This window comes from Anoplopoma fimbria, chromosome 8, assembly GCF_027596085.1.
Source record: "Anoplopoma fimbria isolate UVic2021 breed Golden Eagle Sablefish chromosome 8, Afim_UVic_2022, whole genome shotgun sequence".
Classification (NCBI taxonomy): Eukaryota; Metazoa; Chordata; class Actinopteri; order Perciformes; family Anoplopomatidae; genus Anoplopoma; species Anoplopoma fimbria.
In genome coordinates, this window is record NC_072456.1 from 26729914 (window position 1) to 26754915 (window position 25002).

The 25002-nt window shown below is 38.9% G+C and overlaps 3 protein-coding genes across 17 annotated transcripts in view; 2 read left to right on the forward strand and 1 right to left on the reverse strand.

Annotated features, from left to right (window-relative positions):
- Window positions 1–927: 927 nt before the first annotated feature.
- Window positions 928–7960, reverse strand: dcun1d4 (DCN1, defective in cullin neddylation 1, domain containing 4 (S. cerevisiae)). Of its 12 annotated transcripts, none has more exons than XM_054602236.1 (12): window positions 7476–7679; window positions 6905–6958; window positions 6524–6594; window positions 6370–6409; window positions 6145–6232; window positions 5917–6011; window positions 5711–5781; window positions 4828–4919; window positions 4574–4682; window positions 3947–4051; window positions 3233–3335; window positions 928–3079 (listed from the first exon to the last, which is right to left on the reverse strand). In XM_054602236.1, the coding sequence occupies exons 5-12, from the start codon at window positions 6213–6215 to the stop codon at window positions 3024–3026; spliced, it is 702 nt and encodes a 233-aa protein (XP_054458211.1). In that variant the 5' UTR covers window positions 6216–6232; window positions 6370–6409; window positions 6524–6594; window positions 6905–6958; window positions 7476–7679; the 3' UTR covers window positions 928–3023. The 12 variants fall into 12 exon arrangements, with proteins under 12 accessions (XP_054458211.1, XP_054458210.1, XP_054458207.1 ...); XM_054602235.1 differs by having other exon boundaries at window positions 6779–6958; XM_054602232.1 differs by lacking the exons at window positions 6905–6958; window positions 7476–7679 and adding an exon at window positions 7912–7960 and having other exon boundaries at window positions 5923–6011.
- A 2675-nt stretch (window positions 7961–10635) lies between these two features.
- ociad2 (OCIA domain containing 2) lies at window positions 10636–14698 on the forward strand. Its single transcript, XM_054602242.1, is given in 8 exon segments — window positions 10636–10780; window positions 10851–10935; window positions 12233–12286; window positions 12409–12456; window positions 13156–13173; window positions 13176–13278; window positions 14097–14171; window positions 14368–14698. Coding segments are annotated over 7 exon segments (456 nt in total). The 5' UTR covers window positions 10636–10705; the 3' UTR covers window positions 14170–14171; window positions 14368–14698.
- Window positions 14699–17820: 3122 nt separating this feature from the next.
- fryl (furry homolog, like) overlaps window positions 17821–25002 on the forward strand; it is an 82472-nt gene continuing 75290 nt past the window's right edge. Inside the window, exons 1-3 of one of the 4 annotated variants that reach the window (XM_054602216.1) lie at window positions 17821–17969; window positions 18594–18754; window positions 22939–23008. The gene's annotated coding sequence lies outside the window, so the exon portion shown is untranslated. Of the gene's footprint in view, window positions 17986–18593; window positions 18755–21529; window positions 21578–22938; window positions 23009–25002 lie in introns of those variants that run through there. The other 3 variants (XM_054602217.1, XM_054602215.1, XM_054602218.1) reach the window with 3 other exon arrangements.

Sequence of the window (25002 nt, forward strand, 5' to 3'; positions counted from 1 at the left end):
AAAGTGATGATAACACAGAACAGGACAGAGGGAGGGCCGACGTGCCACTGATGCATCAACACTCATCTCTTGGTGCTCGTATCGTTTCTCCTGCATCCAGCAGAGCTCTTGACAAGTTTGACAACTTGAAGGCTGCATCTGAGACCACGAATGAAAGGAAAGGCCTCAGTGCCCTAAAAGCCATGTCATCGGATAGACGCAAGTGGGACACGTTGGAGGAAATCCAGCTCAGAGTGCGTCGCTTCTATTTGATGACATTCGTCCACAAGGTGGCGCAAGGTTTAGCGATCGCAAGTCTGACAAGGAGGTCAAGTCATCAACTCTAAGAGCTACAGATTTGTTAAATGATTTTCCTCACTACAGGAGGCACAACATCGGAGGTACTGAACCACCACAGGGGCTCCACCTCCTGTTCCAGCAACACCAGCGCCGTACGAGGCCGTGGGGCTTACATGGAGGTCTTTACGGAGCAGAACCACGGAGGAATCTGACAGTGAAGTTTGATTTTAAAAAGTCACTGGCATCCAAAACAAGCTAATAATTGGCATCGTTTGATCTTTATTGAATAACACAAATATTGTGAATTTTTATTGTGAAAAGTATTATGCTTGAAATGAAATACTAATAATTTATTGTGTGGAGCTGTTGTTGAAGGCACTATTTTATCTTTCACATTTCCCTCATTGCTGTAAATTGCTTTTAATCATCCATCACAAAGATTTATCTCCCTGTAATAAATTTTGTAACGAGAATCCATATCAACTTACTGTTCATGTATTATTAATGCACTTATTAATACACCTTAATAAAACCATATATCTGAACAAAATATGTGCATCTTAATGAGGGTACTTTGCTTTTGATGTTGTAGAAAAACGATTAACTTAAGAACCCAAATAAAAGCCATTAAGTTAATAAACCCTTTTATTTATGTATATAGACATTAGGTTATAGTGAAAACAGACATATAGACACTTACATAGTTTACATACATATATACAGTTGGGACAAGGGTGTTCATCCTCCTGCATCGTTATGGGAGAAAATCTAAAACATTGATCTCTACACAGTATTTGGTAAACAATCCAACAACGACCTCCGTCTCAGATGTGATGCTGATGATTCTCATTGTAACAACAGAGGCCTTCATATAGCTTCAGCTGCAGTAGATTTCAATGCATTCTATCTTCACAGCAAATCTCAATGCGTATTTCTAATGCGTATCATGTAAATAAAAAAATAAATAAAATAAGATCCAGTCTGCAGCCAACGGAAGCCTTGCAGCACGTGTGAGGATGTGTTGAAGATGGGCTGAATGCAGGAGGGAACTCCCGCTCCACCGTGAGGTTACAGGTGTGTTCCAGGTCTCAATACACACAATCACGTCGTCCATCAGGATTCAGACGACATGCTCGTGAATATCAAAAAAAGAAATTAAGCACAAAAACACTTGCACAAATTCCTGTACAAAACAAAAAACAAAAAAAATAAAAAGCTTTTGAAAAAAAAAAAATTATAATTTCAAAAAAATTATAAATCTCATCCATTCACAGAAGGCTCTGTCGGAGCATGCATGCAAATATTAAATCTCGACGATTCAGCATCACACCACGGCCAAAGACAAAAAATCTATACATGTGTTACGAGAACATTATACTAGGCGAAAAGAACGGCGTAGCATCGCCACGCGGTTCCAAACTGTCGGGAGGGGGTTTCCTACGACAGCAACGCTTTCAGCAAACCTACCTTTCTACTCAAGCCTTTAAGGACCTCGTCCTGAGAAGGGTCACCGGTCTTCCACTGTAGTTATGTTAATAACACTGTCGGGGGGAGAGATGCTACCAGTAAGAAACTATCAGTGGACTAAGGAGGACGAAACAGATGCCACGTCTCGAGACAAAATAGGACACCGACAAGCTCTAAGTCGACAGTCTGAATTCATCCTGAAATAATCCCTGACCACTTCAGTGTGTCTCTGTATGTGTGTTTGTGTGTGTATATACATTTGGGTTTGTTGGTATGTGTGTGTGTGGTATGACACACAAAGTGACTTCCATGTTTTTCGAGGCACAATAATACTCTTACCTACAACATCGTACACGCATCGAATCGGTCGTCGGAGGCCGATAGATGCCGATCAGAGCGAGTGGCTCACCGCCGCACTGTGATAAGAGTTAGTAAGCAGCAATGCTGATTGGTTTGGTGTTATGAGGTCTGAAGCCTTTGGAGGGGGAGGGAGGGAGGGGGGTTAGCAAACTGTTAGCATTAGCTGGAGGAGAAACAGCAGGAAGGAACAAAAATGAAGAGGAGGGGAAGAATGATAAATCACTGGCACAAATTAAACGTAAACAGCTCGACAACCGAAACCTGCCATCAACCGTTTTTTGACACAGTGTGCTTCTTGAAGAACTCAAAATACGACAAACAGAAAAAAAATAGTTCCAAGTCCATCATTCATAGTTTAAAGTGTGCCCCGGATCAAAGTGACCCCTTTTAAAGACTCCGACACAAAATGCATGAATGGTTCGTTTTTCTCTGACAAACACACAAAACCGTTCAGCTTCCATCGTCCATGTGTGATCTCATGTTATCCAAACACACGCACACACACACACACACACACACACACACACACACACACACACACAGCAATATGACGGGTCACAGTGAGAGAGAGCAATGCCACTGGGTGAGGGGGTGAGGGGGTGAGGGGGGGGATTGCTGCAAGCTCGCCGACTATGCAACTTTGATAGGAGACATAACCTCACTATGGCAGCCCTCCATGCTTTTCTGGGCGGCGTTCACCCAGGCTGCAAACCCAGCGTCTGCCCCCCCGCCACACACACACAACCACACACACACCCTCCTAGCCTACCCATAAACCCCCTCTCCTCTACCCGGAAGCGCCCACAGTCACTGCTTTACCATTGTTGTATTGTTTACTTGTCGGTTGTTGATTCTCATAGTCGTTTGTTGTCACAGTTGTGTTTCTTTCCTCCATTGTTTTTTTTTTTCTTGCTCTTCTATGACATCTGTCTCTCCTTGTACCATTCCACAAACTCGTCCAACAAAACTGGCCCTGATGAAAGAACAGAGACGAGATTCGAAAACACTCATTCATGGGACGCTCATGTTCATGTGTAGGTGTGTGTGTGTGTGTGTGTGTGTGTGTGTGTGTGTGTGTGTGTGTGTGTGTGTGTGTGTGTGTGTGTGTGTGTGTGTGTCCACTCACAGGCACCGTCCTCATCGTAGTTGCTGAGGTCCAGGTTGATTGTCCTGCTGAACTCTAAAACATTGCACCATTGGTCCTTGTTGATGACTTTGTACTTGGATTGCTGAGGAACAGTGAACTAATTAATTACATTAATAACCTTTTTAGTTCGAACAACCCTATTTATGTCAAGTCCCGCCCCTCAAACGCCGACTGGCCAATCATAGCGTAGCATAGGCCACTATTCGTTTCTGCTCCATAGAAATGTTCGTTTTGGCAGCTAGTCTTTTTTTAAATGTGTTCTGCAGAGTGAAGTCGATGCTTCATGTCTTAAAGCTGGATTCTCTCTAGTGTCCTCTGGTTGTATAGAAGTCTATGAGAAAATGACTCTACTTCTCTCTTGATTTATTCCCTCAGTAAACATTGTAAACATGAGTTTATGGTCTCAATCTCTAGTTTCAAGTCTTCTTCAATACAGCATGATGTTCATTTAGTAAATGATGCTCCATTTAGAGTCAAACAGACCATAAAGCAGGGGATGCTTTAGGGGCGGGGCTACACACTGATTGACAGGTCAACACCTGAAAACAATTTCTATCTCGTGGTGCAGCCGTCCCTCTCGCTTCCGCCCGTTGACAATTATAGATTTGAGGGCGTAAAAATAGCAACAAGATAACGGCCACTAAAACAAACCTTTTATACACAACTCCAGTACGGGACAAATTTGACGCTTACCTCTAGAAACTGATTAAACACGGGAAACAGAGGCCACGTCTTCCCCAGAAGAAGACCCAGCATGCACTTGGCTGTGTTCAAGTCCAAACTCCTCTGATCCTTTTCCTGTCCAATCAAAACGCCCACAGCGTCATGAAAAATGTCCACCACATTTTATAACAGAGGGGCCGGTCTAATAGCATCATCAAGATCTACGTTTCCCCCAAAACACACCACGACTGGTACTCAAATATGAAACAACCACTGCGTCATGTTTTCATTCACTGTAACAGAGCGAGTTGCTTTCCTTAAATCACATTTCAGTGTCCACATGAGACGAAAGTCAGACTATGTACATTTGATAACAGCTTTCCAAGTCAAACTGGAGAATGATCTTGACCTCAAAACATTAAGAGTGGTCTGAACATTGGCTTGAATAAGAGCTTAGAAAACATCTGTTCTAATATTCAAACTAGAGATTTTCCGAATCAGATTCTGGTACCAGAACCGGTTCGTCATTGCTGAGTACCAATCCGGCTGCATTTCTGATAATGGTATCGGTAAACAACTTAAAATGAGCAGAACTTGTTTTATAACGCTGTGTATGTGAGTGTCTTTGAAGGAAAATAATAACTTAGCTTGACTCACCCGGGCAAAATCAAAGGCGTATCTATAAATGAGCTTAAAACTGGTACTGTCGTTCAGGACAGATCTCAGGTAGTCGAGCGAGTTCCTCAGCCGCTCCGTGGAGTCGCACCTGACAGCAGCAGGAAAAAAAGAGCTTTGGTCAGAATCTACACTACTGCCTGCTCTGCTGAGTACCGAGAGCATTCTGCAAACTACATGAAACAAGAATCTTTTGAAACGGCATGCGACAGATAAGAAGTATGTGACTGACGTACTGCAGCGAGCCCATTCCTCTCAGCCACTCCTGGAGGGTGAAGTATCCCATACTCTGGGCGTCCAGCTTCCAGGCAAGAACCAGCATCACCACCTGGACACAAACACATAGTCATATAATATTAATAACTGTGTTATAATCAGTGTATAGTCACCTGAAAACTAAGAATCGTTGTGTCTTATTTAGCTTAGAAGAAACCTTTTATATCTACAAAAGGAGCAGGAGGCGGAGTCCGCCATGTTCTAGTAGGGATGCCCCCAAAGAGGAACTTCTTGTATGGCTGCTCAAGAAAAATACAAGAATAATAAATAAAAACAAAAAATGAAATGACAAAATAATCAAAAAGAACCAATGAGAATATCGGTAAGGACCAGAACAGATTAGCAGTATTGATAAGAGTACTATTATTGATAAAATCCCCACTGTAACCATCCCTAGTTTCTACAGTAGCCCGGAGCGGACAAACTTAACACTGGCTCCTCCGAGAGCCTTTTCGTGTTTAAGGTTTCAGAAGCTAGGAATGCGTACGAACACCCAGGTATTAAACAAACCCTTGTGCTAGGGAGATAAGCCCCGACGATACTGTTTGGTTTTTTCAATCGTGCTTTTTAATGTTTTGGTGTAATTTATTATCTCCTTTGCTTTTTCTGTCGGGTCGAGGTCCTCCAACTACACTCACAGCTGTGGTGGAGACAGTTAAAGTGAAGATTTACACAAGTCAACAAAAGCAACCGACCTCCATAACCCTTGAAATGAAGAACTGGTGTAAATAAGTAGTGACCTAGTGAACTAATTATTGATTAAAACATAAAATGATGAGAAATGCCCATCACAAAACACAACCAGAAGGATGTCCAAATTAATAGAGATAGAAATCTTCTCACGTTCTCCGGCTCCACCCCGATGTCCTCACAGAACTTCTCCATGCCCTCTGGACCCACCACGTCGTCACAACCTAGTGAGGACAGGACAGGTGTGAAGCCACGTTCATTTCACATGAGGAAAGAAAACCACTTTACTGATTACTGCTGAAATGCACATAAACAGAGAATGTATCATGACCTGAGTGATAAGTTTAAAAGTCTCAAACCTTCACCTGCATATTCGTAGAACCACTCCAGACATCTTTTACTGGAAAATGTCTCCTCTTCACGGATTTGTGGCGTTTCGTGTTTTCTGAAAACGCTGCAGAGGAAAAGAAGAAAGATCAGCAGAAATTCAGTATTGCAATGTGATATAAAAAAAAGGCTTTTCTCCATTATGTATTTTGCAAGTTATTCTTCTTTAATAAGCACAATGCTCCTCTTTAAAAACACACCTGTCTTGGCGACTTTTCTTGGCCGACATGTCGTCTCCAGCAGAGGGTCTCCTCTTTTTCCTAGGAGGCATGGCTCTGGGGCAACACGCTGAGGAAGCAAATGGAAAACAGAATTATAAGCAACATACAGATGATGCATATATGTATCTTGCTAAACATGCATGTGTTCTTTAAAAAAAAGAGCCGGCAGAAAAGACCCAAAGTTCAGACGTTGCCCCTCGTTACCTGAGGGGCGGCTATCCTGTCCAACGTCTTCTGTCAGGTTCTATCAGAACGAGAAACCACATGCATGTGAGCAGGACACACGCACACACACTAACACCTTAAATACATATATATTAAAATATATAAAATACACAAGCTGCCAACATGTATTTACCAGCCTGTGCAAGGTGTGGTGGATCTTATGGATGCTGGCCAGCGTAGTCAAGTGGGAACTCAGCTGTAAATCTATTTCCACAACAACAGAAAGATTAAATTCAAACTCCAACACAACACACAGCCTGCTGCTCCTCATTAGACTCGTGAGCTTTGCACAAGGGTACAAGAAGGTGACATCATCGCAGCACCAACAACAACAACCCTGTGATCAGTGTCTTTTTGCCACCAATCAATAATCGATTCTTCAACTTACTTCAGTGTGATTTCTACTTTAAGAGGGTTTCAGAAAAAAGGAAAAAAACATCTCTCACAGTAATGAGGGAGTGACTGTGTGCATTCCTCGACATGCAAACTCGATGTGTGATCGTGCGCGTGCTACCTTGTTGCCAAATGTCATCTATGCACCCCTCCTACCCCGAATCCAGATTTATTTCTGCAAAGCCAAAAACCAGACATTTTAAAAACACACACACACACACACATACTCACTCACACACACACACAGGGCCGAGCAGTAGCTGCATACCTAAAATAGCAGTGCAGACGCGCAACTTGCACAGAGTTTACAAAGTATCTGGAGAGTTGGGTGTGTGGGAGTTGTAGTCCACTTCCTTTAAAAGAAAGCCACTGATGCCTCTGCTCAGGCTGGAAGCTGAACTACAAATCCCAAGCTTTAGACTCAACAACTATTCCTCTCAGAGCCTGTTCTGACCCCCATCTGACTGAATGCATCCTACATTGTGTTTAAAAACAGATCATCTAACATGCTATGGCTGCTTGGCCCACAGCCACAGCTCTTCCTGCAGCAAGCTGGTCCTCAGGTGTCGCACAGCCCGACGGCCCTGCTGCAGCATTGCACACCAATGAAATATGTTTTTTTTTTTTTTTTTTTTTTTACACAACTGCGTCACAATTTTTTCCTTTCTCTGTAACAGAAGCAGAACACTGACCCCTGCTCTGCACCGCATCCCGAGTGTGCGTGGAAACGTGCGGTGCATCCTCGGTGATGATGAATATGAAAAACACACAATGCACAGATTGGCATCAGGGGAAACTAAAAACCTTGCACACACACACACACACACACACATGCACACACACACACATGCATGCACACTCATGCATGCACACACACATGCATGACTGCAGGAGGACTAAACCTGGTCTACTCTCCCTGTCCTCCCTTTGTTGTCGCCCAAGAAAAAGCCCTGCAGATACAAAGGGAGCCACCAAACAGCACCGGTTCTCCTCTAATTCTGCAGAACCCCGAGCTGGCAGCAGGTGTAGAACCCCCACGCGTCACGCTGCGGTTCTCCTGCTCGCTCCTTTGCGTCACTAAAGGTTCTCATATGATGCACAGAAAGCCTCTGGAGCGTTACTACTTACTTGCCGCATCAGAGTGCATTTTTATGAAACATACAACTGTCTGTGGGAAGTCCTGAGACCGGCCAATGGGCGTGGCCTGTGCTGGGATAAGCCACGCCCACTGTGCGCTGATTGCTTGTGAGCTCTTCCCGGCCACGCCTCTGCTCGCTGTTGATTCGCTACCGGCTCTGTTGCGTCACAAGAAGGCGTTTAAGCCCCTCCCCTGCGCATCTGATTGGTCAGAGCTCCCCAAACAGGCTGCGCTAGCTCCGCTCCTGATTGGCTGTTTTTTCTTCTTGTGAGCACGTCACTCCCACGATGGCATCTGATTGGTCCCCGTCAGTCACGTGGCTGACCGCCCCCGTGAACCCGCTGTTTGAGTTCATTCGGTGACAACTTAGCCGGGCGGTGCTTAGTGCTGGTGCGCTTGTTTTAACATGATTTACATCTCATTTTGTGATGATATATAAACAACAGGAGTTAATGACACATCTGGAGTGTTTTCAGTTGTTTCTGCCCCCAAATAAAGCTTTAATTATCATCATAAACACTTACTGGTCAGGTGACTATAAGTCTGTGACTTGACACAAATCGAACAAACCCAGTCAGCTGCAGCTCCCAGTTTAGTTTTTTCAACACCAGTAACATGTTTATTAATTATATAAATGTTTAACTGGTTAACTGAATCTGTCACAAAGAACACAAATTAACAACCTTTAAAAAAAGACCCTGAACGCAACCATTTCCAGTAGTGTTGCCTTCAGGGTAGCTCTGGACAAACCAGCTCCTGAGAATAACAGGATGTGTTATTGTTTTTGCAGTAATAAAGTGGTAGAATGTACTAATTGTATTTAAACTTAGTTGTTAATTGTTGTACTTCTACTCCACTACATCTCAGAGGGAAATATTGTACTTTTTTTTAATCTGTAAATAGAAAAACTGAGTAAATCCAAACATGCACTTCCTGGTTTCTTTGATTAAATATCTTGTAAACAAGTTTATTTGTTAGTTTAGATGGTATGATTTTAAATTTTGTTCATATTTATTCTCATTATTATATACCAGAGATCTTCCTAGTTTAAGTGTTTTGCTTCATTTTGTAAAAAGAAAAAAGTAAGAGGTAAAAATCAAACACCAAAGGATGGTTTACGTTTTATTTTTTTACATTTTGCAAGTGTATATAAATATATATCATTAGTGATAATTTAAATCACTTCTATTATCTTTTCTATTAGGTTTTATTAAAGCAAGTACATCATTTTATTTCTAACTCATCTTATCTGTTACTGTTGTTGCTTGTTTATTTTTTGTATCAATTGGGTATTTTATTTCTGTTTATTTTATATTGTTGTAATGACATTATTTAATGTTGTTGTAGTCCTGAAATCTTGTTGTTCCTCTTGTAATTATGTAGCACACTTTGTAACTTTGAAAAGTGCTGTATGAATAAAGATTATTAATTTTATTAGACGTAGTAGTAGTAATGTAATGTTTTATTGTTATAATTATCAATATGCCGTTCTTTGAGCATGACTAGACTGCCACTCCTGACTAGTTGTACAAAGAGGCTGACCTTTGACCTAATGCTGACTGTACAGGTTAATGCATTTACTGTTTGTTTTTTGTACATTATTTGCGTTTAGATATAAAAGAAAACAAGTTTGGAAAGCTTCAATTAGTATTAAATAGTTAATATAAAAGTGGAATTTCTGCATATTTAAACAAGAGTAATGTTGAAATGTCTTTGAGCGAGACAATGATTATGCAAACTCTCTTTGTATTTTCTTTCTTTATCAGTGGTAATAAACCATTCTTTGATCTAACGTCTATTAACCTGACCTTTGTCCAGTGGAAGTAAACTTCTAATAAAGTAACTGATTCAGCACTCCTTTATCCACTTGTAATTAAATGCACATAACATACTTTCATTTTTAATTATAATGTTATTAAATACAATTAGTTTAAATATGTGTCACAGTCACACATATTATTAAGAGATCTTTCACAAACCATGAAAACTACGGGATGTTTTGTGAAACCAGTTCTACCACAAAGACTGATTGCTTCTACTTAATGTCAATAAAGTTTCCATCATACCTGCTTGCACACGTAAAAGGGGCAATAATCCTATTGCACATACTTAATAAAACAAATGCACAAAAGAATCAAAGCCCACAGCTGATAAAGGTGTGTCTTACCTGTAGGTGTATATAGATGTACAGAGGTGAACCGACACATGGAGCATTATTGGTTCATAATTTGTGTTTTATCTTATGTGACAAATAGAAAAACATCTTTATATGTCACAGTTTTTGACTTGTCTTTTAAATTCTATATATTGTTTCTGCAAAATTCTATATTTTAAAAGGTGTTTTTTCTTAATAGAAAGAGCCTCTAGTCTGTTTTATTAACACATATTACTAAGAGATCTTTCACAAACCATGAAAACTACGGGATGTTTTATGTAACCAGTTCTACCACAAAGACTGATTGCTTCTACTTAATGTCAATAAAGTTTCCATCATGCAAGGGGCAATAATCCCATTGCACATACAGTTTTTGACTTGTCTTTTAAATTCTATATATTGTTTCTGCAAAATTCTATATTTTAAAATATGTTTTTTCTTAATAGAAAGAGTCTCTAGTCTGTTCTTTTTATTGGGGCGGGTTTACAAACAGGGAGGAGCGAATAAAAGCAGATAAAAGGCAGAGAGAGAGAGAGAAAGAGGAAGTGCATGAGCTGCAGAGAGTTGCACACTTCTGGTTATAGGAACCTGGTTATAGGAAATAAAAAGAATCTGAATCTTTTTGCATCATGAGTTCTGAAACTATCACGGTGAAGACGGGCGATGCTGCAGGAACAGCTGGTCCGGATAAAGGGGGATGGAAGGTGAGAGTCTCGGGTCGGATGGACCATCACTGCCTGCAGATGTGATACCTGAACCTGTGTGTCTCTACAGTGTCCCATGGGGGACCACCACGTCCACAGAGATGATCTGAGGAAGGTGTGGAAAGAATGCCACGAGGAAAGCTTCTGGTATAGAGGTATTATCTTTAATATATTCACAAATGTTTATTATTAATTATTGTAAAAAAAACAACCCAAAATGGTGGCTGCCAAAATGCTTAAATCAAAGGCTTCAACAACTGGCAGTAAACTTTTCATACACAGTATATTAATTATGTACTTCCATGTGTATTTGAAGTTAACTAATAGATATCACCATGAAACTTCCCCAGTTGATGACTGACATTAAGAAAAAAATATTTATTACAAGTTAATGTTATACCCTACAGACAATTCTTTTTAATTTTCTCCATGTTTTTAGTAATAAATGTTGTATAAATCAGGCTATGAATGATATCTGAACAAACCCCTCTGTGTTAACCTTCAGAATATAGAGAGGAATGAAGCTGTAAAGTTTGGTGTATGTAAGAGCTACTGAAGTGGAGATTTCTGGATCAGAGTCTGAGAAAAAACTCATTTAGAGAAAACGTCCTTTAAAGATATGTTTAGTTAAATTACATACATGTTGAAGACTCTACAGGTGAATAGGGTAAAAAAATAACTAATAGATATCAACATGAAACTTCACCAGTTGATTACTGACATTAAGATGATTATTTTTTGTATTACAAGTTTTCTGAAATGTTATGTTTACATATGCAAATGAGGCATTATCTAATGGTAACTTTTGGAGAAATCTACAGACGCAGACAGACAAAGTTTTATTGACCAGTTTATGTAAAAACGACATTTTTGCCCGTAGTGTCTCACCTTATTTCACTCGGCCTGATAAGATCAAGTTTCCAGTTTGTGTTGGACAAAGCGAGGCAGGGAGTGTCCTGAGTTCAACCCGAGTTTATAAACCAAACAAAACCAAACAAAAAAATGACTGAGCTGCTAAAACTACAAGAGATTTAGTGTTTGTGTTCACACCCACACAGATCTAAAGCTGCCATGACAGTCGCTCTCATACCTCTCTACAGATTATTGTGACTGTAAATGATTAATGTTTCATATGTCAACACTTTATTGTCTTAAGCCCCCCCCCCCCCCTGTCAGCCATGCAGCTGCTGCCCGACTTCTCTCACTATTCACTAATGTAAACATGAAACGGCAACAATTCCTGAGAGAGAAGTCATCTCCGTCCGTTTGCTCAATACTTCACAGTTCAAAGTTTAATCAGATTAAACTCAAAGTCAAACGAGGCCGGATGGATCCATGACAGGAAGTGAATGGGTCTTGACCAAATTTAAAGTGTTGAATCAGTCAATACAATTTAATATAATATATAATGGCTTTAATCAGCTTTGAATTGACTTTGTTCTCTTTCCTCAGCTCTTCCCTTCTCTCTGGGCAGCATGGCCGTCACTGGAGGACTCATCTACAAAGGTAAAGCTCTGACATTCAAACCCTCTTCTTCTCACATCGTATCATAGTACAAATAAAAAGCAAGCATCTTTGTACTTATCTACCATTTGGTTTTGAATTCATTTTTTTTTTCTTCCATGCAGGCATTTGGAATTCATCAAAGAGATTTGGTCCATTTCCAAAGCTAGCAGGTATGCATCATCCAGTATTTTTGACTTTGTATTGCTGTTAATGGGAGAGACATTACGGGCTAAAACATTGTTATTCATATTACTTCCATAACACGTCCTCTTTCAGACATTTATTTGACTTCTTTGTCTATTTGCGTCTGTAGATTTCTCCTAAATTCACCAAAAGTTACCATTAGATAATGCCTCATTTGCATATTTAAACATAACATTTCAGAAAACTTGTAATACAAAAAATAATCATCTTAATGTCAGTAATCAACGGGTGAAGTTTCATGTTGATATCTATTAGTTATTTTTTTTACCCTATTCACCTGTAGTGTCTTCAACATGTATGTAATTTAACTAAACATATCTTTAAAGGAAGTTTTCTCTAAATGAGTTTTTTCTCAGACTCTGATCCATAAATCTCCACTTCAGTAGCTCTTACATACACCAAACTTTACAGGTTCATTCCTCTCTATATTCTGAAGGTTAACACAGAGGGGTTTGTTCAGATATCATTCATAGCCTGATTTATACAACATTTATTACTAAAAACATGGAGAAAATAGTTTGTTGACAGTATTTTCCTGTAAATACCGTTGACTCTAATATGTCAACAACATGAAACAAACTATTTTTACTCTGTTCACCTGTAATGTCTCCTTTAATATCCCCCATCAGTCATCATTCTCTAATATAAGTCTATTTTTCCTTTAGTTGCTGGGATCCTCGGTTATGCCTTGGGAAAGCATCTTATGTTGGAACTTGTCGGAGCAAGTTTCAGGCGATTGGCCTTGAGGGTCGACCAGGATTTGGTCCCTGGTCTCGTCCTGGACACAGGTAGGGAATACATTCATTTAAAGGTTTCACTGTCTTGTTTGTAGGAATCAAATGATTATAAAATCTGAATCTGGTTTATTGTAGGTTAAGTAAGTTCACATATACAAAGGATTTGTATTGATGTAACATAAACAGAAAATAAAAATGAAAGTAAGCACACAAATCAAGAAACATAGATATAGAACAAATTAAAATTAAAATACCAAAACATACCAGAAAAATATGTACAATTTATCAATAAAGTTTTTTTTAAAGGTAAATTTGTGCAGAAATCCTGCTTCGTACTCTCGTTTTGTCATGGCAGTCTTTTCTTCTCTGTTTGTAAGAAATAACACTTATTATGTTAAGAGCAGTGGAGATATGACTTTATCAAAACATAACTTTGCACAGCTTTTACTCACATTTAACCAAATAATTGAATTGTTTCCACTTCCATTATTAGTTTTCACATAAAAAAACATTTTGAATACAAAAATAAAGAAAAACATGTTTATTTTGTTTGTTTCTCAAGCAATCAAACAGACAAACTAAATAGATTAAAATAAGATAATAAGGTATCCACAAAAAAATAAAACAGGCAAAAAATAAAACAAAAACAATAGATAGACAATGTGTTTGTGTGTTTGAATTGTATACCACAGATTACAATATACTACCTAAAAATAATCATTCGGCGTAAATCTCATTTTTCCTTGCTTCAAGAATTCGCAATAAATTACATTTAAGTCGTTGATTCAACCGTTTCTTCCGTCGTGTTTGTGCTGCAACAATTCATTCATAATAAATATCGATCATTAAACAGAATGTCCTCCCTTCAGGTCCTGCCACCATGTGTGTGAAGAATGTAAGAACAAAGCTCCAGCTGCTTCTGCAGAACAACTGAAAAGTTAAAGGTGAGTGGATCAGATGCTGATGGAGCTTTTGGAAACACATATCATGTAAACAACTCTAAAGAGAAATAAGAAAAATGTGCAATACATGCTGAAGTATGTGAGAGCTGATCCTTATCTCCAGTGTGTTTTCTGCATTTATATATTCATGTTAAAATAACTTGAATGTGCTCTTTATGTGTTTCATTTTATTTTTCAGCCTCATCAGAAACACTGAAGGATCGACTGTCAGCGTGGAAACATCAGCTGCAGCTTTTCTGTGTCTTTAACACCATAAATAATGCCTATAATTTGTCCAAAGTATATTTTGATATATTGCACATTAGTTATTCAGGAGAAACCATGCACTAAAATGTCCACTAGGGGGAGCTCCTCTCCTTTCAGTCAGAGATACTCTGTCATGTATTTACAGTTTCATCTGTATAATTTAATCTGCAGGAGTACAAAGTCTTTTGTATGGAGTGCAACAGAGAAATTAAGCACATGTAGCTTGGTTTCATTATCAGCTTCAATATACTTTTGTAACAACGACACAAAATAAAAATAAAATATTTTTTTGAAATATTATTACAATCATTCTGTGTTTTCTCACATTTGCTTACCTTCACTTAAGAAGAAAAAGACAGTATATTTGTCCCAAATCTCATCTTTTTATCATCTTTTTATCTGTAATTGTGACGTACAATGACTTGTTTAACCAGGATCACCATCTGTTTGGGGACGAGTGTCTCAGCAGCAGCTCTCTGCAGAGTTTCAGGTGTTTGAGTGATGGAAACATCACAGATCATCACATTTTTATGTTTAATGTCGCCTCAGAGAACACATTTATTTCAAGGTGACTAATCATCCCTCTGAAAAATATTAGGAAGCTTTATTAGCTGTAAAATCTGACACAATAGAGCTATTTTTTTGAATATACTTTGTCCTGTGGCCAATCCAATGATATATTTTAATATGGGATGGACAGACAATGAGACAACAATGCCATGCAGTATAAACTTTTTACAGCACCTCAAGTTACTTCATGTACTCTACGACATGGCACAAAGCAAACAGACTAAAAGCTGCTTCTCCATGTTTTGTTTTCACTTTTTTTGAACAGTGAGAAAACTAGTTTGAAGATCTGTGATTTGAGAAATGGAGTTATGTGCTATGAGTCTGGGTCACGATTACAGTAGCCCAGTCTGAATATAAATATTTGTTTTGACATGGTTTTCTACGTCTTATTTAAACATTAATCCCTTCATGACAACTCATTTGAAAGTGATAATAATAAGTAATTCATTATAATAAGATATAACATAATATGGAAGAAATTCATGTTGACTCCAAGATTTCTAATTCATTTTCAGTCTACAGAAAACACTGACTTCTAATCACTGTCATTGGCAAAATATTGTTTCTCATTATTAATTTATTCAATGCACTTGTTCAGTAGTTCAAGGACACCATTGTCACTCCATACAAATATGTTTGTAGTCTGAAGCATTTTCCCTCAAAACTTTTGTTTTTCACCACTTTTAGCACTTTTTACAATTAAGTGTTTATTGTGGAGGACTGAACCTGACAGAATAATACATGAATTATTAAATAAATGAAAAGAAAATGCCTAAATTATCGAATAAATGTGCAGGTTAATTTTAAAATATATAAATAGGCACAGAAATAGAAAAAAAAATATATATATATTTAATCGACAATTTACTAATATCTTTCTTAGGGTTGATATTTATAAGGGTATTTTATTATTATCCAATATTTTATTATTATCCCAAAAAATTTGCTAAGGGTATTTTATTATTATCCAATATTTTATTATTATCCAAATTTCTTTTTTTTATCTAATATTTTATTATTATCCAATATTTTATTATTATCCAAATTTTTTTTAATCTTTTCTAAGGGTATTTTATTATTATCCAATATTTTATTATTATCCAATTTTTTTTATTTTTTTTTCTAGGGTATTTTATTATTATCCAATATTTTATTATTATCCAATATTTTATTATTATCCAAATATTTTTATTATTATCCAATATTTTATTATTTCTTTGCTAAGGGTATTTTATTTTTACCCAATATTTTATTATTATCCAATATTTTATTATTTATCCAATATTTTATTATTATCCAATATTTTATTATTATCCCCAAAATATATATTTAAGGTTATTTTATTATTAACCAATATTTTATTATTATCCAATAATTCTTCTCCTAGTACCCGCCTCCCTAATTCAAGTGTCGGTGTACGCTGTCTGACATAACAAAGCGAACCCCTGTGAACGTCACCCCTCAAAGACGTCATCCAATCAACAGGTTGTTCTCCCTCTGGATTGACGTGTACACGGTGCAATAGAAAAGCTGCATCTCATGTGGGCGTACACCGCCACAGCCAATCACGACAAAAAGGGGGCGGGGCTATAAATATTAAATGTTTTTACAATGGACAGGGTTAAGAAACTTTTTATCTCAATAGTACAGAAATAGAAAAAATATAAATAATAAAATGTTTTTATTTAATCGACAATTTACTAATATTTTTCTTAGGGTTAAGTTTTATAACTTTTATTTTCATATTTATAATGGTATTTTATTATTATCCAATATTTTATTATTATCCACATTTTTTTTTTTAAGGGTATTTTATTATTAACCAATATTTTATTATTATCCCCAAAAATTATTTTCTAAGGGTATTTTATTATTATCCAATATTTTATTATTATCCAATATTTTATTATTATCCACATTTTTTAAAGGGTATTTTATTATTATTACCCAATATTTTTCTTATCTAAGTATTATTATCCAAATTTTTTATTATCCAATATTTTTTATTATAAGGGTATTTTATTATTATCCAATATTTTATTATTATCCCATTTTTTTTAACTTTTCTAAGGGTATTTTATTATTAACCAATATTTTTATTATCCAATAATATTTTATTATTATCCAATTTTTATTATTATCCAATAAATTTTTTTTTTTCTAAGGGTATTTTATTATTATCCATTATTATTCAATATTTTATTATTATCCAATATTTTTTTTTTCTAAGGGTATTTTATTATTATTATCCAATATTTTATTATTATCCCAATTTTATTATTATCTTTTTTTTTAAGGGTATTTTATTATTATCCAATATTCTATTATTAACCAATATTTTATTATTATCCACATTTTTTTTTCTAAGGGTATTTTATTATTATTATTATTATTATCCAATATTATGTTATTATCCAAATTATTATTTTTCTAATTATATCTAAGGGTATTTTATTATTAACCAATATTTTATTTTTATCCAATATTTTATTATTATCCAATATTTTATTATTATCCCACTTTTTTCTTTTCTAAGGGTTTTTATTATTATCCAATATTTCTTATTATCCAATAATTCTTCCTAGTACCCGCCTCCCTAATTCAAGTGTCGGTGTACGCTGTCCGACATAACAAAGCGAACCCCTGTGAACGTCACCCCTCAAAGACGTCATCCAATCAACAGGTTGTCCTCCCTCTGGATTGACGTGTACACGGTGCAATAGAAAAGCTGCATCTCATGTGGGCGTACACCGCCACAGCCAATCACGACAAAAAGGGGGCGGGGCTACCAGGCTTCCGTCTGCTGTGACAGTGGAGCTCTCCCAGCAGCGACAGAAAGATCTCACCAGTACGCAGAACCCTCCCAGTGGAGGAGAACCAGGAGAACCAGGACGTCCAGGCTTGTTCTGCAACATGAGGAGAACGTGTGCAACATAAACACGAGAGGGGAACAACCAGGAAGTCGTGAGTATCTTCATCTGTACGTAAACATCGCTGCGTTACGTAATCAGCGTAAGCTTGCGTCAAATGCTAGCTAGCGTTAGCTTCTGCTAGCATGCTAACAGAAGGGAGCATAGCTACCGTGCATGCTAACCCCGCCAGCACAGCTCACACCCCGGCTGTCAGCTGCTTGTGACGCCGCCAGACAGCTAGCCGAGCTGTTAGCATTGCTACCATTGACTGTAAGGCTGCTGGGCTAACTCAAGCTAGCATGCTAGCTAGCTAGCCTGCAGTATCAGCACCAGGCTAGCTGCCAGCTAACAGCTACCATGATGGACGTTATCTCCACTTTTCTGCAGACTGTGTAGTGGCATTAACACTACAACACATCAGCACAACACACACTCCTCTCCCACTCTCTGCTGGTGTGTTTATGTCTGTTTATCTGACACAAAACAGGGGGAATAAAGAACACACATCTTTTGAAATACAGTGTTTTTGAAGCCATAACATGCACAAAAGCATGGTGTGTGTGTGAGAGAGTGTGTGAGTGTGTGAGCTGTCCAGTCTTGCATCTAACTCACATTCCTTCCTTCTTGTTCCTGAGTGCGTCTGACACACAATGAAGCATCTGTTGGTCCTCTGCAGAGACACACTGGGACGCAGACTGGGAGGAATCTGGTCCGTCTGCATGTGGAGGTGGCCGAGCTGTTTCAGACCAGAGCCACAGCGACGGGAGTCATTTCGTGTGGTCCCACTTTGCGGCTGGACTATGAGAACTCTGTTGTGCATGTTTGCATTTTTAAGAAGTGAGTTTTATAAGATGCACACTGGAGGAGCAAACATACTTGTACACAAGTCTTTGCAATGCTGCGATCTCCCGGCCCACTAGATCATTGCTCTCTGCAACTGGTTTATCCTCCTTTCGTCATCCCCGCAGGATAAACATTACATTACAGTCATTTTATCCAAAGCGACTTACAGTCAGTAGTATATTACATATCATTCACCCATTCACACACTGATGACAGGCTACCATCAAGGTGCCACCATCAGACTCTAACTAACATTCATCATCCAGTCCACACCGATGGCAAGCCTTCAGGAGCAACTTGGGGTTAAGTGTCTTGCCCAAGGACACATTGGAGAACTACCTTGCTCTCCACTACGCCACAGCTGCCCCTAAACCTCTGATGGCAGTGATGCGTGGAGTGTTTTCTGAACTAGAGGGAATCTTCCCCCCCCCTCCTGATTGCAGATAGCTATCTCTCTGTGATTATCTGGAAGCATAATTCCAGTGAATTAGTGAGTTTGGTTTAATCTGGTAAGACATTAATGGCATTGAAGAGCATGGGGGGGATGAAAACCCCCACGCTGTGTGAAACGTCCCCCAGTGGCCCCTCACTAAGCTCCCCCCCCCACCCCGCAAGGATTAACTGTTAACTCAGCATTTCAGTGGTGACTACAGAAATATTGCGTAACACGAAAACAACTCGATTTCTTTATTTGTGTTTTTCTTTCAACATCTAATTTGATGTTTTTTAAGTCTTCTGATATGTTTGGACTCTGCAGCAGTGATCAATTGAAGCCGTTTTTTGGTGTCATACTACCAACGGTATTGCTAGCCTATACATTGGTCCTACTGACGTATAAATTGTCCTTTTCTTAAAGGGCTTAAAACTTGCAGAAATATCAACACCTGCTAAAACGCCCCTTGACCCCGCAGCTGTAAACCTTTTTAATTTAATTTTCTAACCTGATGGGTTCTACTGACTTCTTAAATGTCAATTTGAGAAAGCAAACATAAAGTGTCCTTCTCTAAAAAGGGCTTGAAACTCTCAGAAATATCCACACCTGCTAGAACCCCCCTTGACCCCGCAGCAGTAAACCTGGTTCCATGTGGAAAAGCTCCTAAAGGAAATCCTTGTTTGCCTTTTTCCAGAACCATCTGAGGTCTCCATGTCACATGATGTGAGCTTTCACTTATTTGGCCAGATTCCATTAGATGACCTCTTATCTACACTGACCTGTTGGATCCAGGGGTGGTGTGGTTGCATTTGGACAACTGAACAAATAAAACTCTGAGGGACTGAACATGAATTTGGCTGAAAATCGTTGCCATTCAAATCTCTCTTTGCTAGCACCCATCCCAAGAGTAACATTGTCCCCACATTGAACGTTTGACACGTTTTTTTCAGATTGAAAACGGTGCTGTGACTTCTGTTTGTGGGAAATTCATAGTGAAACTGTGAAGATAAGAATATTCATGAGTTGGTCAATGATTGAAAGCAGTGATGTTGTTCCAAAAGTTGTTTTTTTGTGTTTATAGTGTAGAAGGATGCTTGGGTAGCGTTTTAGAAATCAGAAGTTGGTCCCCGTCTCTCTGAGCTTCATAAAGCTAACTTTGTCTCGATCTTCCAAACACAACTCACTCTGATTTACACGGTTGAGGCATTCTTTTCATTGATTCAGTCGGAGGACTTGGCGTAATGTAGCACACAATACGGACTGAGTGTAGCTAGAAATAACCTATAATTGAGCCCTGCTGAGGAAGATTATCCTTGGCTTTGGGAGAGAGGTTTTGGAGCATAATTGATGTTTGGGTCTGCCCTAGCCAAAGAAACCACCCTGTCGTTGCCCTCAAGACGGCCTCAGATGAGCTTTCAGAGTTTCTGCCTAGTTTAGCACAGATAATGCTTCATATTGTATGGCTATACAGTAGACGTCATCCAAAGCAAGATAAGATTAAGAGGAATATCTGGTGAAAAATGCAATGTTTTTGCACTTCCCTTCCCGGTCGGAAGAAGCCAGTAATGTTTCCGCCCAAGAGGTAGTGATTAGAAATGAGCCAGGCCTGTCATTTTGGGTTGGAGGGAGCCAGATATAGGCCTGGTCCCTCTTTCTCCAATTTACTGTCGCACTCTGCCTTTAAGCTGCCCTACATTCTTCCAGATGAATACATTGAATACATTTTCTACATTTCAATGGGTGGATGTTGGATGTTTCTGCTGTGACATCTAAGGTGAACTTGTAGGAAACTGTACCGAACGGTTGCAGGCTACTGGAAGATGTGTCAGAAACGCTGAAGGGGAACACAGTGAAAATGAAACGGGACAATCTCTCCTTTGTCAGGGCTCGTATTTCCCAGATGGACTATTTGCAGCATCCTTGCAGTGTGCTGGACTCAGAAAGTTGCAGGTCAAGTTAAGTCAAGTTAACCATTGATGAGATCAGTTCTGCTCCAGTGACCTTTTGGCCTTCTCTCGTGTTGCAAAAACGCACAATATTTACACTCCTTAGCCTTAAGCAGATCTAGAAAATGCATAGATTTGTTGGATGAATAAGCGAGCTATGTTGAGATGTGAGACTTGTTTTCGGCACTACCAGAGAAATGCATGTTTGGAAGCCTAAATATAGAGCACGAGCTCATTATGTGGCTGTATTCGCTGCAGCATTCAGGATGTGCACAGGGTTCGGCTTACCCCTTTGCTGTGGTCACAGTGTTTCGTTTTTTTGGAGTCGCTTAGTTGGAACAGGAAGCCAGATGTATTATTCACACGTCTGTCAGCGTGAGAGATTGCGTCTGTGAATTTTTCTTTTGTATATGCTGCGATTGCGGTGGTCGGATAAAGGTACGTGAGACGGTATGTCGCTGTGGAATGACATTAGTTTTTCTGTTTAGTTCAACGCTGACCTTTTCTCACCATCTGTCCTCAGTGCGAGTGGAAGTTCTCACAACTCAACTTCTCTGTCTGGCTGCTGTGTGACTCAGTGGACTGTTCTTCCTTCCTTTGTTTCACTACAGTTTGATAACGGTTAAAAAGTTATTTATTTATGACTAATCCTGTCACTGGATTATATGTATGTGCTGTACCCTCTGTAGAGATGCTCTCATACCTTTTTGTCCTTCCTGTTAACCATTTCAAAGTTTGTGTATCGGCCAATACCCGGATACCACACTGGTATCAGATCAGTATATCCGGGTATTGGCCGATACACAAACTTTAACAAAATAAATTCATAATAAAAACAGGTTTCTTGCCAAAAAACTACATTTTACAAGATTGAATTTGAACACATCATGATAATTTAATAGTGTACTTTCACCCAATACAGATTTTTAACTAAATGGAGCTTGAACGCATCATAATGTAACTCAATGCAACCTCGTTAGCAGTTAGCTCCGTTATTTAGCCAAGCGGGGCTGTGATACCAACCTGATGCTAACAGCTAACTAGCTCTCCTCCTTCTGATTTCAACACAGATTTGTTTTTCTCAATGAGGTGTTATCAGAGGAAATACAAGAGTGTTTTTATTCACAGGTGTGTAGTACTAGTTTGCACACGTGCAGTACACTTTTTGTTGTTGTTCCTGTGCAGCGGATCAATTCTACGATAACTTGATATCTGATTGGAACATAGACTTGCTGATACCTGATCCAACATCTGAGGCTTTATCGTAGGCATGTCTGATTCTGTCATCGGTATGTTACTGTACGAGACAGATGACTGCATGGCTGCATATGAGATTGCCTGACTATAAAAGGAGCCCCTTTTTCAGCTACTGTGATGATTAACCAGAGGGAAAGTACAGTTTTGGAGGCTCTGATCACTTGCGTAACTGCCTCTTGGATGTAGCGGGTAATCTTCAGATTATTACTCTGCCCAGGAGGTGCTTTTAATCCTGTCACAGCACCAGAGGCCAACAGTCGACCTACCACTTTGCTGTGACCAAGAGTCTGGACTGTCCCACAACACGCCGCCTTTTACAGAAGGACAGACATGTTCTATCGGTAGTTACTGAACAAATGATATAAATGTAGAACTGCGTGAGAGGTCTTCTCACGGCTGCTTCCTGCATTGATGCTAATGTGTTGACGTTTTGTGACCAATCAAAGGCCACATTTAGCATATTCTGTATTGAGTAGTTAGTTTTTGTCTCTGCATGCTGCGTTGTTGTTGTTAAAGACATTTTTCTGTTTTCTCTGTTTCAGATTCTTGTGCAGTGAACTTGTGGACCCTCCCTTCTCTTTCCAGTTGCAGCCCCTGCTCTATGGCCTTAAGGTAAGTCACACGGGGTTAAGTGGGTACTATTCCACTGTGCCGTGAGCTTTAGGTTTTACTGAGACTGCGAGCTAAGTAGTGTGGGAACGAACAGGGTGCTGGATTAATCTCTTTGTTTTTCTTTTGTTTCTCCCTCCAATCAGACAGCTTTTATTGTATTCTGTCAATAAATGTTGGCCAATACAGCAGTCATTAGTGGAATGGCTCATATATGTCTGTGTAAAGTGTGTCACAGCAAAGTAATAAACTCCCTTTGTACGCAAGTGTTGGCATATCATGGGAATTTGATTCTTAAAAGAAACAAACACATGAAGAGGAGCAGTTATGGATGTGAAAGTCACATTATATCTGATACATCTGATACACTCCACCGTTCTGTAGGTCGCTTTGTTTGGACGAGAGAAAGTGTGTTTGCATCAGATCGATGAGCGTTATGTGAAACCAGATTGAGCTGATTGGTGACAGCTGGTTCTTCTTCTGTCAAAGAGGGAGTAGAGTTCAGGCTATTTTATAATATTTATATATGAGTGGATCATCACAGCGGTCTGAACATGATGGCACAACATGAGTCTGGTTGAAGGGTCCAACCACAGACCGCATATAAGAAGTGGACGTAGTCGTTGTGACGTCACCTATTGGTTTGTGGACTGACGTTATGAAGCCTCGAGTTCAGCCATCTTGGATTATGGCCGTCGCCATGTTCTTTTTGCAATCAATAAACAGGAAGTGACCATATTAGGACTGTGGAGGAGTGACGTAGAGACGCCGTATACGTCTGGTGTCGACCTGTCAATCAGTGTGTAGCCCCGCCCTAAAGCATCCCCTGCTTTATGGTCTGTTTGACTCTAAATGGAGCATCATTTACTAAATGAACATCATGCTGTATTGAAGAAGACTTGAAACTAGAGATTGAGACCATAAACTCATGTTTACAATGTTTACTGAGGGAATAAATCAAGAGAGAAGTAGAGTCATTTTCTCATAGACTTCTATACAACCAGACTTCTTTTTGCATGATGAAACGGTTGGTCTATAAAATGTCAGGAAATAGAAGAAAAAAAAGTCCATCCCTGTTTTTAAAAGTTCAAAGATATTCACTTCATAACTATACAAACGGATGGAAAATCTCTTATTTTTTTGCCATGTTTGCTTAAATAAATTACTTGATAGATTATCAAAACAGTTGCAGATTGTTTTTCTGTTGATCGGCTAATCGATTAGTTGATGCAGCTCTTTAAAGAAGACGGACTTGTATGAACTACAAGCATTGTTTTAATTATACTGGTAACCTGTTTTTAGGATAACATTTTGGGCAGTATTGTTTTGAGACAATAACCAGAAAATGACCAATCATCTGCCATGTGTATAACCTCTAGTTCTGATCTACATCCTTAGAAAAGAGGCTAAAAATGTGATCTGTGGTTAAGTCATGTTTCTTGAGCAAGGAACCGCAGAGGTTGTGTAGTGGAGTTGCAGCGGTGTGTTCCTCTAAATGCTGTTTTTGCATGTTTCTGAGCGCCGTCTCACAATGGTAACTTGCCAGGACAGAAAAAAAGAAACAAAAGGACAATTTTGATTAGGGTCTGGTCGGGTCACATTCTCACATTCTTCAGCGGTGACAACAGACTTCTCTGTGGGTTGCTTCACAACTGTCAGTCAGGACCGGCCAGAACCAGCCTGGACCTCTTTGTCTTGAGCGTCTGAACGTGGCATTGATTGTTCCTGTCTGCTGATGGAACATGTAGCAGTATAGGTTCCCTACATGTAGATGGGAGAAGCAGCAGTGATCACACCGAGGCTGTGAGAAGCAGAATGTAGATTGTAAGCAAGAACAGAAAGCAACAAAAGCGTCCTCACACAGCTGGGCTCTGAATGGATTAGAAGTGAACACTGACATTTAGATCTGAATATGTAAACCTCTAAAACCTAGCAGAACTATAAGAAAAAAGGTATCTATACAAACATAGTATATCTGACACTGACAGGACTGAATA

What these genes read in the sequence shown, in the direction of transcription:
- dcun1d4 (XM_054602229.1), bottom strand. Translation starts at nt 6,661, where the DNA reads ATGAGGAGCAGCAGGCTGTGTGTTGTGTTGGAGTTTGAATTTAATCTT. An exon ending in ACCACACCTTGCACAGGCTG is followed by an intron (nt 6,410 to 6,523) that starts GTAAATACATGT and finishes TCGTTCTGATAG; the next exon opens with AACCTGACAGAAGACGTTGG. An exon ending in ACGCCTTTGATTTTGCCCGG is followed by an intron (nt 4,052 to 4,573) that starts GTGAGTCAAGCT and finishes TTGATTGGACAG; the next exon opens with GAAAAGGATCAGAGGAGTTT.